Source organism: Anolis sagrei, chromosome 1, assembly GCF_037176765.1.
Source record: "Anolis sagrei isolate rAnoSag1 chromosome 1, rAnoSag1.mat, whole genome shotgun sequence".
NCBI classification, from domain to species: Eukaryota; Metazoa; Chordata; class Lepidosauria; order Squamata; family Dactyloidae; genus Anolis; species Anolis sagrei.
Window position 1 is genome coordinate 321,648,110 of NC_090021.1, and position 14,499 is coordinate 321,662,608.

General features: G+C 42.7%; 1 protein-coding gene across 1 annotated transcript in view; it reads right to left on the reverse strand.

Annotated features, from left to right (window-relative positions):
• The window catches only part of LOC132762560 (cholesterol 24-hydroxylase-like), a 31,438-nt gene extending 18,695 nt beyond the window's left edge, over nt 1-12,743 (reverse strand). Inside the window, exons 1-7 of the mRNA XM_067462986.1 lie at nt 12,607-12,743; nt 10,413-10,490; nt 8,266-8,347; nt 6,320-6,393; nt 5,421-5,507; nt 3,637-3,775; nt 239-349 (exon numbers count right to left, since the gene is read on the reverse strand). Coding sequence (XP_067319087.1) covers nt 239-349; nt 3,637-3,775; nt 5,421-5,507; nt 6,320-6,393; nt 8,266-8,347; nt 10,413-10,490; nt 12,607-12,743 — 708 coding nt within the window. The remainder of the gene's footprint in view (nt 1-238; nt 350-3,636; nt 3,776-5,420; nt 5,508-6,319; nt 6,394-8,265; nt 8,348-10,412; nt 10,491-12,606) is intronic.
• Between the last annotated feature and the right edge of the window lie 1,756 nt (nt 12,744-14,499).

Genomic DNA, 14,499 nt, shown 5'->3' on the forward strand with positions numbered 1-14,499 from the left:
AGCACAGCAGTTTAAACCGCCCCACCACCAGGGGCTACCAATTCCAATTCTAGGTTTGTACAAATGTAGAATGAGTGAGTTTGAGAAACAATCCCAAGAGTGAATTCGAACAAAAAATCTGTTTTTGTTGTTCATTTGTTCAGTCGTCTCCGACTCATCGTGACCTCATGGACCAGCCCACGTCAGAGCTCCCTGTCGGCCGTCACCACCCCCAGCTCCTTCAAGAATCTGTACTGACCTTGAATAGAGGCATGCGACTATTAGTCACTCCTTTCATGACCAAGTTCACTGCGTGTGGAAAAGGCGTCTGCTCATCATGTAAGGTGTTCAATTCTAGGCCAAAAGCCACCTAATAATATTAACAGATATAAGGTCAAAGATATGAGGACTAGAAGTCGTTGAGGGAGGTCATTGTCTATTCTGCTTTGGGTTGTTGTTGTTGTTGAGGGAAATCATTGTCTATTCTGCTTTGGTCAGACTTCATTGGAATCGTGTGTCTGGTTCTGGGCATCAAAACTGAAGAATGTTGACAAGCTGAAACGGGTCCAAAGAAGGACAACCAAAATGGTCAAAGGTCTGGAAGACAAGCCCTACGACAAAGGCTGAGGGAGCTGAGTATATTTAGCTTGGAGAAGAGAAGGTGAAGACAGGACATAACAACTATCTTTAAATATTTTAATGGATGTCAGATTGAGAAGGAGATAAGATTGTTTTCTGTTGCTTCAAAGACCAAGACATTTTTAAGCACAGACTGGATGGCAGTCTGTCAGGAGCACTTTGATTGTATGTTCCCTTATGGCAGAAAGAGATTGGAATAGATGGCCTTTGGGCTCTCTTCTAACTCCATCTATACTAAGGCCATAATAAATATGCATCTCATCAGACCGATACAGCAACTGAAAACTTGAAATGGTATGTTTTCTACCTTAGCACCCATGTAGAAACACAGTAAAGAACATCATTAATTCATGACAAATTTGTCTATTTTTGTTTAAACCCAGATTAAATTTCTACAATCAAATAATCTGTCCAACACCATTGGTTCAGTAGATGTGTACTTCATGTGAAAATTTCTGGAAATTTAGCAATACTTTTTGCATAACCAAACCTGCTGACCTACTTCATTGGTTCAGTAAATATAAAGTTCACATGAATTTTCTTGCGAAATTTTAAGAATCTTGATGGACATAGAAATTAACAGGAGACTGATTCTTTTGTCAAGTGACAGGAAACACAAACCTTGATTTGCTATTTTAAACCAGGAACACCATTTTAATGCACCATTGTATATAATGGGAACATCGACAATTTTTGGTATTGACAGGAGTCCTGGAATTAAATGCCAGAAGATACCAAAGACCAACCATTGCTGGTTATGATGCACACCCTGGGCCACTTTATAAATTCATTATACATTTTGTACCTCACCAAAGGGACTCGGGTAGCTTACATGGGGCCAAGCCCTATCAGCACAATTAAAATGTAACACATTAAAAAGCATAACAGTAGTATGAAACAAAATAAAAACAACATTATAACAATATATAAAATCAGGCATCAAAACCAACAACCAATATAAGATTCAATTTCTCGTCATGGGTGGGTGGACAGGTACACCAACAATTTAAATGACAGGGCTAGTGCAGGCATGGGAAAACCTTTTTCCCCCTGGGGCCGCCTTCTGGGCCCAGTTGCAAAAGTTGGGTCAGGAGGGAGCATGGATGGGGGTGGAAGGAGTGGGTTTGGCCCAGATGTGGTTGGGGCTAGGTTTGGAAGGGGCTGGGCTGGAACAGCTGGGGGTGGGAAAGGGTGGGGTTGGGGAAGAAGGGGTGGGAGGAGGAGAAGGACACACATAGCACTTGTAAGAGCATTCTCAACAGTACCGTGTTTCTCTTCCGCTTCTCTTCTATGCCTGGGAAAGTCGCATCACCTTCCCAAGGCTCAAAGGGGAAGGAGAAACAGGGAACTGGAGAGAAATCTTTCTCCAGCAACCAGTTTCTCCCCCACTTCTTATCTAAGCCTTCCCAAGCCTAAAGGAGAAGGAAAAACACAAAGCTGGAGAGAACCTCTTCTCCTGTGTCCTTTTTCTCCTCTGCTTCTCCTCTAAGCCTGGGAAGGCACGCACACTCTCTCACTTCTCCTCTGAGTCTTGGGAAGGCAGTTCGCCTTCCCAAGATTCAAGGGAGGAGAAACAGGGTGCTCATGAGGGCTCTTGCCAGCACCATGTTTCTCCCCCTGCTTCCCCTCAGAGGAGAAGGAGAAACACGGCGCTGATGAGAACTCTCCAGAGAGCGCTTACCAGTGCTGTGTGTTTGCCTTAGCCTTCCTCTCTGCCAGGGATTCAGCGGGCTGCTGCGTCTGCAGAGGAGAGCTGAGGCAGGCGAGGGCCTGATAGAAGAGGCCAAAGGGCCGCATCAGCCCATGAGCCTGGGCTTAGTGAATAAAGTGCATCAGTCATATGGCAGCAATAAGGATAAGAGCCATGTAAAATAGTCATTACAGCTTTGGGTTAAAAAAAACAAACAGTAAAGTGCGAGGACACGATTTTAGGTCCTAGCTGTATCCAGCTATATAGGGAATTGTCTAGTTAAAACACAGTGGAGCATCCATGTCTTTAGATCTTTGCAGAAAGTGGGCAGGGAGGGTGCTAGTCTAATCTCTCTGGGGAAGGAGTTCCAAAGTGGGGGGAGGGCACAACCGAGGAGGCCCTTTCTCTTGTCCCCACCAACCGTGTCTGAGATGGAGGTGGAAGTAAGAGAAGAGCCTCCCCAGGTGATCTTAGAGCATGTGGATTCGTAGGGGATTACCAAATTAACAGTGAGAATGGCTCCTTCCGAACCCTTTCCACTTCTCTGTCATGTATGATGGTGGTTGGTGGTGGCAGGCCTAGCTGTTGGTGATGGAAGGGTTAATGTAAGTCTTAGTTCTAAAGAGTTGAGTAATCTGTAAGTATGAGGTTATGGATGAAAGCAATTAAGGGTGAAGGTATGCAAGAGATAGGTTGCAGATGGGTGTTTCTGGATATAATGAGCTAGCCTTGGGAATGATCTTCAGGGATAAGTATTTGTCTTATTTTAGTGGTAAATGCTGCTGGGTTTCCCCCAGGTTTGTGGATTTTCAGTATTCTGACCTGTCTCCTGTACTCTTGGAACCCTGGAACCTTGAATCTCTGGACTGGCTTCTGACTACGGTATAGACTCTTGATCCCTGGACTTGCTCATTGAACTCTGAGCGTTTGAGCACTGAACTGGACCTTTTGACTATGGTGTTATCTTGAACCTGCAACAGTGTTTGCTGTCGGTTTTTGTTTTATATGCTGTGGCTGAGTGCTATGTTTATGTTTTATATTTTGGACTATGTTTGCATTTCGGTTTTTGTTTTATTGTAATTTGCTGTTTTGGCTTGGCCTCATGTAAGCCGCCCTATTATTAAAATAGCCAGAAAGTAAGTGCTGTTTTAATTAAATTGTTTAGCACAAACTGGAAGTTTGTTTGGTTCATCTCTACCTGAATACGGCAGAGCCCTGGCATTGTGACATTCTCATTGAGTAATTAAATATATGTCTTGAGTTGATGCAGTGTTGGTCTCTTCATCACATTCTGCATCCACAAAAAGGAACATTCATGTAATCACAACCTTTGCAATGATATCCAGCGTCACCCGTCTCAGAAGGTCCATCACATCCACTTTGGTTTCTCCATCTGCCTTTTTCTCCAGTTCCATCATAAGCTCTTCTGCTTGGTCATTGAATGTTTCCGTGAGGCCAATCAGGTAACTGAAATTAATAAAAGCTGCTGAAAAAAGACCTGGATGTTTGTGCAGGCGTTTGAGTAATTTAGTGCAATCTGGTAATGGAACATAGGAATGGAACAATGGACGACGAACCTGGACTACGCTTGGATGATGAGAAGATTGGGTACGGTTGTTTTTTGTAATAATTGTGCATTGTAATTGCTTATTGGTAATTTATGGATAATGTGTTAAGTCAATTGTTATATGTTGTATGGAACCACTGCTGTTTCTACTGTTTTTACTGTTTTTACTGTTTGTGAACCGCCGTGAGTCGCCTTCGGGCTTGAGATACAGCGGGATATAAGCAAAGTAAGTAAGTAAATAAATAAATAAAAAATGATCTTGACAGATTAGACAGATACAGAATGGGGGACGCCTGGCTCGAGAGCAGTACGTGTGAAAAAGATCTTGGAGTCCTCGTGGACAACAAGTTAAACATGAGCCAACAATGTGATGTGGCAGCAAAAAAAAGCCAATGGGATTTTGGCCTGCATCAAGAGGAGCATAGTGTCTAGATCTAGGGAAGTAATGCTACTCCTCTATTCTGCTTTGGTTAGACCACATCTGGAATATTGTGTCCAATTCTGGGAACCACAATTCAAGAGAGATATTGACAAGCTGGAATGTGTCCAGAGGAGGGCGACTAAAATGATCAAGGGTCTGGAGAACAAGCCCTATGAGGAGCGGCTTAAGGAGCTGGGCATGTTTAGCCTGAAGAAGAGAAGGCTGAGAGGAGATATGATAGCCATGTATAAATATGTGAGAGGAAGCCACAGGGAGGAGGGAGCAAGCTTGTTTTCTGCTTCCTTGGAGACTAGGACGTGGAACAATGGCTTCAAACTACAAGAGAGGAGATTCCATCTGAACATTAGGAAGAACTTCCTGACTGTGAGAGCTGTTCAGCAGTGGAACTCTATGCCCTGGAGCGTGGTGGAGGCTCCTTCTTTGGAAGTTTTTAAACAGAGGCTGGATGGCCATCTGTCAGGGGTGATTTGAATGCAATATCTTGCTTTCTGGATGGCCCATGAGGTCTCTTCCAACTCTTTGATTCTATGATTCTATGATATTTTGGGATATAGGGCTGTGTGGAAGGACCAGGCCCGTAGCCAGGATTTTGTTTCGGGGGGGGGAGCTAAAAAAATTTCAGGGGGACTTTCGGGGGAGGCTGAGTTTTGGGGGGGCTGAGTCTGAGTGAAAGAGGGTCTACCCTAGCAAACCTTTTGTATCGTTACCCCAATACCCCCATGCATATGGGATATATTGAGTATGGTGATCAGATCATGATATGAATAAACATAACAGTTTAAATAATGCACCAGTAAGGCCTTTTCGTGAACCACCATGAGAATTTCGGGGGGGGGGGGCTGAAGCCCCCCCCCTCCCGGCTACATGCCTGGGAAGGACCCTTAGCTTCTGAAAGATGAAACAGTCTACTCAGTGGTATGTTTTGAACATGACAAAAGGAGAGAACACACTGATATTACAACAAAGAGACATAGGGATCTGTCTTCCCACCCATAGAAACCCATTTAAAATTCTGCAGTGGGTCATTAACATGGGCTAAAATCCCTTTAAAATCCATATCAGCCTTTGAGAAAGCCCGACTTCAAAAATCTACTTTTTCTCACATTCGACTGAAGGCTGGATCCATAATTCTCCTCTGCTTGTGCCAATGGTCATATTCACAATCTGTTACTAACCCATTTCCTAAAGATCTGGAAAAAGCAGAGAAAGGAATCTGTATTATTTAGAGCCAGTACTGGTTATATTTTGATCGACCGAACATGATTTGAAGAAGGACAGGCTATAGATCTTGTATAATGTTTTCACTTCACATCTCTCCTACGCTCTCGTTCTTATGAGTCTCTGAGTCCCCTTCGGGGGGAGAAGGGCAGCATATAAATATTCATAAATAAATAAATAAAGCTATCTCTCCAGTACACATCCTGGCCAAATGATCTCCCAACTGAGAAAACCATGTTAACATTCATTTTCAGTTATTTGAAACTGTGATCAGAACATTAATAACACTGGGGGGAAACATAATGACATATAATTGAGTTGGATAATGTCTGTATAAGTATCGAATGTTCTGTTTTGAGACCAAGGTTCTCAACAACAGTGTTGTTGCAACTCCAGGCCTTTCTGGATAAAATAGATCATCTCTAAACTCATTCTGATCTGGTTTTAAACTTGGTCTGGAGACGGAAATGGATTTACATCAGATTATAGGGGGAAAAACTCCTGCTCAAGATCTTGAATTTTATTTGTGTTGCTCAATGTTAATATGAAACAAGGGGGAGATCACCCAGAACTTTGGAGACATAATTAATACATAGTTTTCACCAATTCATATACAATTTTCATTGGTCCATTCCTGAATTCTCAATTATTTCTAACACAAAACTTTATATGTAGCACTGTAGAAATCATCTACATAGTCACCTTGAGAATTACAACTGAGTAATAATATTGGTCCACTCTCTTAACAAAACATCACGTGCAATGGAACTTTATATTAACCTACCTTACACCAAACACAGTGTGAAGGTGCTCATATGAAAATCGGTCTTTTGGGTATTGTGGCAACATCAAGTACTCCTAAAATTAAATTTTCTAGTCAGTCCATTTCAAGTAGAATTGATACAGAAAATAAATCTCTATCACCTATGCCAAAAATATTTTTTTCTTACAAGAAATAAATAATCAAATGGTCACTTCAGAGATGTTTCATTTGTTTTTAAAAAAACCACTACATAAAATGAGTGCCTCTACTTTTATATAATCACGTAGCAGAAGTTAGTCTAAGTATGCACAGCATATGCAATAATAATAATAATAATAATAATTATTATTATTATTATTATTATTTATTTGTATTCCACCCTGTCTCCTGAGAGGACCCGGGACGGATTCCAGCATACACAAACACAAAGGCAAACATTCAAGGACTAGAAACAATGAGACACAGATAAAGGTAAAGGCTTCCCCTTTGGACTCTGAGTGTGGTGTTTATCTCCCTTTCTAAGCCAAAGAGCCTGCATTGTCCATAGATGCCTCCAAGGTCATCTGGCTGGCATGACTGCACGGAGTGCTGTTTACCTTCCCGCTGAGGTGGTACCTACTGATCAACTCACATTTGCATGTTTTCGAACTGCTAGGTTGGCAGAAGCTGGAACTAACAGGGAGCTCACACCATCCCAAGGATCTGAACCGCCAACCCTTCGTTCAGCAAGTTCAGCAGCTCAGCAGTTTAACACGTTACACCACCACAGCCCCTTGGTAAAATGTTCTGTAAAATGTTACTATTTTACCAAAAGCATTATACATATTAGTTTCATTTTGTAGACTGTTTTGATTTGATCTTCCTGCCAAAAACATGATTATGAAGTTTTGAAAATGGAATATATTTTCTGTCTTATTTCACATAGAATAGGAAAGTCTGACTTGGCCACGGTGGTCCACGCTCTGGTTATATCCCAAATAGACTACTACAACGCTCTCTAAGCGGGGCTGCCTTTGAAAACTTCTCGAAAACTCCAATTAGTCCAGCGGTCAGCAGCCAGGTTGTTAACTGGAGCTGAGTACAGGGAGCGTACCACTCCTCTGTTGCGCCAGCTCCACTGGCTGCCGATTAGCTTCCAGGCACAATTCAAAGTACTGATTTTAACCTTTGAAGTCCTGAACGGTTCTGGCCCAGATTGCCTGTCCGAACGTATCTCCTGCTATGAACCATCACGAAGCTTGAGATCATCAGGAGAGGCCCTGCTCTCGATCCCACCACTCTCACAAACGCGGTTGGTGGGGACAAGAGACAGGGCCTTCTCAGTAGTGGCCCCCGGTCTGTGGAACTCTCTCCATAAGGATATTAGGTTGGCCACCTCCCTCCTGTCCTTTAGAAAACAACTGAATACCTGGCTCTGGGGCCAGGCATTCGATTAGAGGCCAGAGGCAATAGAAAAAGGAAATTTGGATTTTGCGATATGGATTCTCCCGGCTCGGCTTACTATTAATTTATTGTTAAATTTTACTGATGATGTTATATAATGTTTTAAAATGATTTTATTGTGAATTGTAATTTTTATGTATTTATGCTGTTAGCATCCTCTGATGCTCATGTGAGGCCACGCTGAGTCCCCCTTGTGGGGAGAAGGGCGGGATATAAATATATGAAATAAATAAATAAATAAAAGTATTATTATTTCAGAGAACAAAACAGAACATAAACAGCTTTGTTTGGATGGCATGTTTTGAACTTCAAATCTGTTTTAACTCTATTTAATATGTTGCAATTTTTAAATTTTAGGTAATTGCGGTTGAGGCATGATGTATGTGCTACTATAAGATGCCTTGGGTCTCCCTGCATGCGATAGAGAAGGGGCTGGGTATAAGTATGGCAAATAAATAAATATGGCTTGAGTATGTTTGTTATATTTGTCTTCATCATTACAAAAGTAATATTTCATAACATACTTTGATGCCCTCAGGACTTAGGATGAACAAGGAGACTCTGTGAAAGGCATTGAAACGGAATACTGGTCCATATTCTTCAGCCCTGTAAAGACAAAATATAAATAGATGTTACAAATGGCACGAATAATTATCATAGCCGTTTTTGTTGAGACACAGACGCCTTAAAGGGCCATACACAGGGTTAGTTCCAAAGTAAAGTTTATTGCAACAAAGAACAGGAGCTCAGAGACACTTAAAACTCAGTGCCTCAGTCCAAAACTCAAAAGTTAACCAAACTTGATTGAAAAAGAGCAAAAGGAAATATAATCTGGATTAACCAGAGAAAAGATCCGGATTAAAACACAGTACTAGAAGTAAACAAACAGCGCCGCGCTCAAACAGTTAACAGCAAATGGAAACCACAGGAAGAGAAACCGAAGTCAAACAAAGTCCAGAAGGCGACGTAGGAGTGATCCGAAGTCCGTCAGCAGCGTTGTTCCAAAGTCCGTTAAGCAGCGTTGTCATCAAGTCAGTCCGAGAATCAGGAAGGGAAAAATCCACACCAGGCATGTAGCCAGGGAGGGGGGGGGATTTGAGGGGCTTCAGCCCCCCCCCCCCGAAATTATCATGGTAGTTCGCAAAAAGGCCTTACTGGTGCATTATTTAAACTGTTATGTTTATTCATATCATGATCTGATCACCATACTCAATATATCCCATATGCATGGGGGTATTGGGGTAATGATACAAAAGGTTTGCTAGGCTAGACCCTCTTTCACTCAGACTCAGCCCCCCCCCCCAAAACTCAGGCCCCCCGAAACCCCCCTTGAAAAAAAATTAGCCCCCCCCCCCAAAAACGAAATCCTGGCTACGGGCCTGATCCACACTTACGATAAGTCAATCCAAGTCAAAAGCACACAGGAACAGGAACTCCAGGCTGCAGAACCCGGACCCAAAGCCCAACACGAAAACAGGCAGCGACAAAACCACACGATACATGATCGTAGCAACACTTTGCTTTCTGCAAAGATTCCCCCATTTCTGACCCTTCTTTTATTACACATCATCCTCATCCGAAGTTGAGCTCACCAATGCCCCATCGTTATCCTTTGCAGCTGTTCCCAAATTCATGCGTGAACTCCTGATGCCATCCCTTCAGCTTCTCCATCTCCTGTCAAGACTTGGGTCTCCCCAAGATTCAGCTGTATTCCCCGACTGCCAGTCTTCACTTCCTGAGAAGCCCATAAAAGTATCACTAGACGTTGGTTCTGCACAAACAGCTTACACCTCCTTAACCTTAGTCCAATCCAATGTGTCATCCCCATTCCCATCACTTCATGACCCATCATCCACAGAGAAACCCACAAACGTTTCATCATCTGTAGGAGCTGTTAGTATATCCTTTTCCTTTGTTGCTCATCATCAGATTCCTGCTCCCGAGTAACCTGTTTTCCCCTGCTCGTGCCTGGATTACTGCTTGCATCATTACTAACAGGCTCTACTACAACAGTTTTCATGGCTGATGGTTACAAATAACCAAAAGCCACTGAGAAAAACAATTTCAGATCAGCTCTAGAAGACATATACAGTATTAAATTGTTGTTCAATGATATACATCCGGCTGCTAAGAATAACCAAAGCAAATTTCTGAATCTGCAAACAATACATTTGGTTACACCCAAATATCTAATTCCTCAAAAACAACAACATTTTGAAATTTCTTACATATTTAATTTAACTCTACCGGGGGAAAAATCAATACTGATTATAGAATCATAGAATTCGAAGAAATTTCATGGGCCATCCAATCCAACTCCCTGCCAAGAAGCAGGAAAATTGCATTCAAAGCACGCCTAACAGATAGCCACCCAGCCCCTGCTTAAAAACCTCCAAAGAAGCCTCCACCACACTATGGGGCAGAGAGTTCCACTGCTGAACAGCTCTCACGGTTAGAAAGCTCTTCTTAATAATGGTCGGGTGGAATCTCCTTTCCTGTAGTTTGAATCTTTATGAATAAAATGTTTAAGGTTAATTTTTCATTTTTTTTTAAAAAAAACAGATCTTATTTAGACATTTAAATCCTAAAGATGAAGAAACTTTAAAAGCACCAGAATTGCAGTTCACGGTCTCTTATGTCGAGCTATCCAAATAATTTCCATAAAACTTACCATTGCAGAAAGAGATCATGCACAAGTTCCTTGTTCTTCAGCATTTTCCACAAGATTGGAAGATGACCAAAGAAAAAGCTGTTTTAAAAAAGGGGGAGATGATTAAGCTGTGGATAATACACTGCCTTTCAAAAAGTTAGATTGCAAGATTATTAATGTAATATTTTCTACCCTGCCTTTCTTTACCCTGAGCGGGGCTCAAGGCAGCTTACAGATAGGCAATAATTCAATGCCTTAACAACAATATACAATTAAAACAAACATTTAAATTGAAATTAAAATCAAAATTAAAAGACATTAAACTTTTTGAAAATATTGCAATCACTATAAATCCATGCTATTTGCAATCATAACCCAAGTCATTCCGGTAGTCATTGCACGTAATTCCAGTTAATCTATTGCACTATGGTTGTTCTCTGAAGGCTTGATCCCAGAGCCACATTTTCACTCTCTTTCTGAAGGTCACGAGGGAGGGGGCTGATCTAACATTGCTGGGGAGGGAGTTCCACAGCCAAGAAGCCACCACTACTGAGAAGGCCCTGTCTCTCGTTCCCATTGGGACCGAGAGCAGGGAGATAAAGAGAGTCAGAGAGGAGAAATTAGTATGGAGTGGGCCCTCCGGATCCATGAGATATGAATTCATGATTTCCAATTACTGAGGATTGTTAGTAAATGGCAGCAACATGAATACAGGCACACTAAAACGTGCACATTTATGTCACTGCAATTGGATAACATGGGCTGTAAACTCCATTTTTTTAAAGTATCTCTGGAAAGTCCTGAAACTCACTTTGGGTCTCAGGGCCCTTCCACATTGCCCCTTTATCTCTGATTATCTCAGGTTATTTGCCAGTGGTGACTCATATATTCCAGTTGAAGACAGATAATCTGGGATCAGATCCTGGGATAAAGGGCAGTGTGGAAGGGCCCTCAATCAAGAGATATAAACGGGATATAAATGAATATCACCACCACCCAACCCCTGTGGATACAATGGGCCCAGTGTAAATTAATGGATGAATTTCACAGTAAAGTAAATTATCAGCACAAACAGAGTGCATGTCCTCCTCTCAGGGAGAAGTTATATTGACTCAGACCTTTCACGATAATATTTTTTTCATGTGTGAGAGAATTAGCGGCTGCAAGGACATTGCCCAGGGGAGACCGGATGGGCAACAACCTTGCAGACAGCCAATTCTCTCACACCAGAAGCGACTTGCAGTTTCTCAAGTCACTCCTGACAGGGAAAAAAACAAAGAGGATGGATTTTAATTGGTATTGTACCTGTGTATATTTGTTATATGTGTTTCAAGAATGTTTTATCTCTGTGTTTTTAAAAAGTTAGACCTTACGTTGAGTCACAGGGAGAGGCAGGCAAACATTAAATTATTACTACTAATAATAAATTAATAATAAATAAATTATTACTACTTTCAAAGTGATGGTACTCACCTTTAAGGCCTTGCATGGTCTGGGGCCGATGTATCTGAGGGACCGCCTCACCCCCTACCAACCCCAGAGATTCCTCCGTTCTGAGGACCAAGATCTATTGGAAGTCCCCAGTGTCAAGACCTTGCGTCTAACAGCAACCAGACGCAGAGCCTTCACAGCAGTGGCACCATCACTCTGGAATACTCTGCCACCTGAAGTCCATGCCTTGCGGGACTTACCAGCTTTCTGCAGGGCATGTAAGACATACCTGTTTCGACAGGCTTTTAATGTTTGATACTGCTGTTTTTAAATTGTTTTAAATTGCTTTTAAATTTTGTTAGATCTTAGCCATTCTTGTAAGCCGCTCCGAGCCCCAGGGGAGTGGCGGCATATAAGTTTAAATAATAAATAAATAAATAAATAAGGAAAGCGACCCGTTATATTCCGATATAGAATTATTGAGTTGGAAGAGAGAGACCTTATGGGCCATCCAGCCCAACCCCATTCTGACCAGAAGCAGGAAAGTCGCATTCAAAGCACCCCTGACAGATGGCCATCCAACCTCTGCTTGAAAGCCTCCACAGAAGGAGTCTCCACCACACTCCGGGGCAGAGAGTTCCACTGTTGAACAGCTCTCACAGACAGGAAGTTCTTCCTAATGTTCAGGTGGCATATTTTGGCAGAGCAAGGAAGATGCTGCTGGTGCAGATGCAAAGAAGCCAACCAGTGGTGCTTCTGCTGCCACTCTCTCTCTCTCTCTCACCTGGCTCGGGGGGCGCTGGGGATGTGGTCGTACTTGACATGAACCCATTGGATGTAGCCGCAATACAGCCCGAAAGCCAGGAGCCCCAGAGCCAGGAAAACGCGCAACAGAACCCAGATGAAGACCAGAGATTCCATAACAGCCCACAATGAGTTGTGAAGCCGCCGCCTCTTTGGAGGCAGGAATACCCTTCCGAAGAGTCAGTAGACCGGGGAGGAGCCTTTTGCCTTGTTAAAGGGACCGCGCCCCTCCCTGCGGTCCAAAGCCAAGAAGGACCTCCTTCCTTCCTTCCACACTGACCATCAAATGCATCCCCAAACCGGTATTGCAGAAAGTGGTTTCGATGGGGAAATCCCGGAACTAGCTGAAAGGACCGCATGGTGATTAGTGATTACTTAAACCACAGAAGTATTTTTTTCTCTCTCTCGTCAGGAGTGACTTGAGAAACTGCAAGTCGCTTCTGGTGTGAGAGAGTCGGCCGTCTGCAAGAACGTTGCCCATCATCCAAATAGGATGATGATGATGATGGGACTTCCGAATTCAGACTGCCAGAGTTTTGGAGCACAATACTCCTGACCTCACGATCATGTTAAAAAACCAAGTATGGATGGTCAGTGTTGCATTCCCAGGTGACAGCAGGATTGAAGACAAACAACTGGAAAAGCTGATATGATATGAGGATTGAAAGATCAAACTGCAAAGACTCTGGCACAAGCCAGTCAAGGGGGTCCCAGTGGTGATTGGCACACTGGGTACAGTGCCTAAACACCTTGGCCTGTACTCAGGCATGTAGCCCGGGGGGGGGGGGGGCTTGAGGGGCTTCACCCCCCCCCCGAAATTCTCATGGTGGTCCGCGAGAAGTCCTTACTGGTGCATTATTTACACTCTTATGTTTATTCATATCATGATCTGATCACCATACTCAATATATCCCATATGCATGGGGTATTGGGGTAACAATACAAAAGGTTTGCTAGGGTAGACCCTCCTTCACTTAGACTCAGCTCCCCCGCCCCCCAATCAAACTCAGAAATGTCATTTTTCTGTGCCCTAATCCCCAAAAGAATTAACCTTCTCTTGGTGCAGTTGCTGCCTGGTAAAACAAGTTTGGGAGAGAATTTGGAATCATGTCAGTGGCGACTATGACTATATCGATATGGGTAAAATAAAGTGGGCTCATTTTTCAGCAGCTGCAAGGAATCCACATGGCGGGACTCACAAGAAAATTCAGCACAAGGAAAAAAATGCATTCTAATGTTTTGGAAGTGTGGAGACCTGGATTGTGTTGGATCTTGGCCTTTGCTGGTGACATTGCTTCTGGTGAGGCCACAACGGCACCAATCTGAGTCCAGGAGAAGCAAAGTCACCAGCAAATCTTCTGCGAGAGAGCTGCTTTTGAACAGTGCCTTCAATGCACCCTTGCTTAGATGCCAAAAGGGCTCCTGGGCTGCACTGAGGCAGCTCCAGACAATTTACCCCAGAATATGTAGGTATATATAGATCCAGATTTTGTCATTCTGTAGTACTGAGTATGCAGGGTTAATGAATATGGAGACTCTAGGTTATGTTTCCGTAACTGCAGAACTGAATGTCTGCCAGGTTCATTTCTTGTTGCATTTAGGTTTGGTCATAACTAGAGCATCTCAGTTTTTTTTATTAGTCCACTGCTGTTTAGAAGGTTGCTTTGGGAACTTCTGACCAAATACTATATTAAACTCAAGTGTGTTTTTAATTTTAGTACTTCACTGATTTTTCTGACTTTTTGTAAGACATGTATTTTTGGACTGCCGGTCTTTGAATTTTCCTACCATTTTTTAAATTTAGAAATATCACTTTTTCCACCCTAATGGATGCCAGATAGGAAGTAATGCGAGCCATTAGAGGACATCGCAA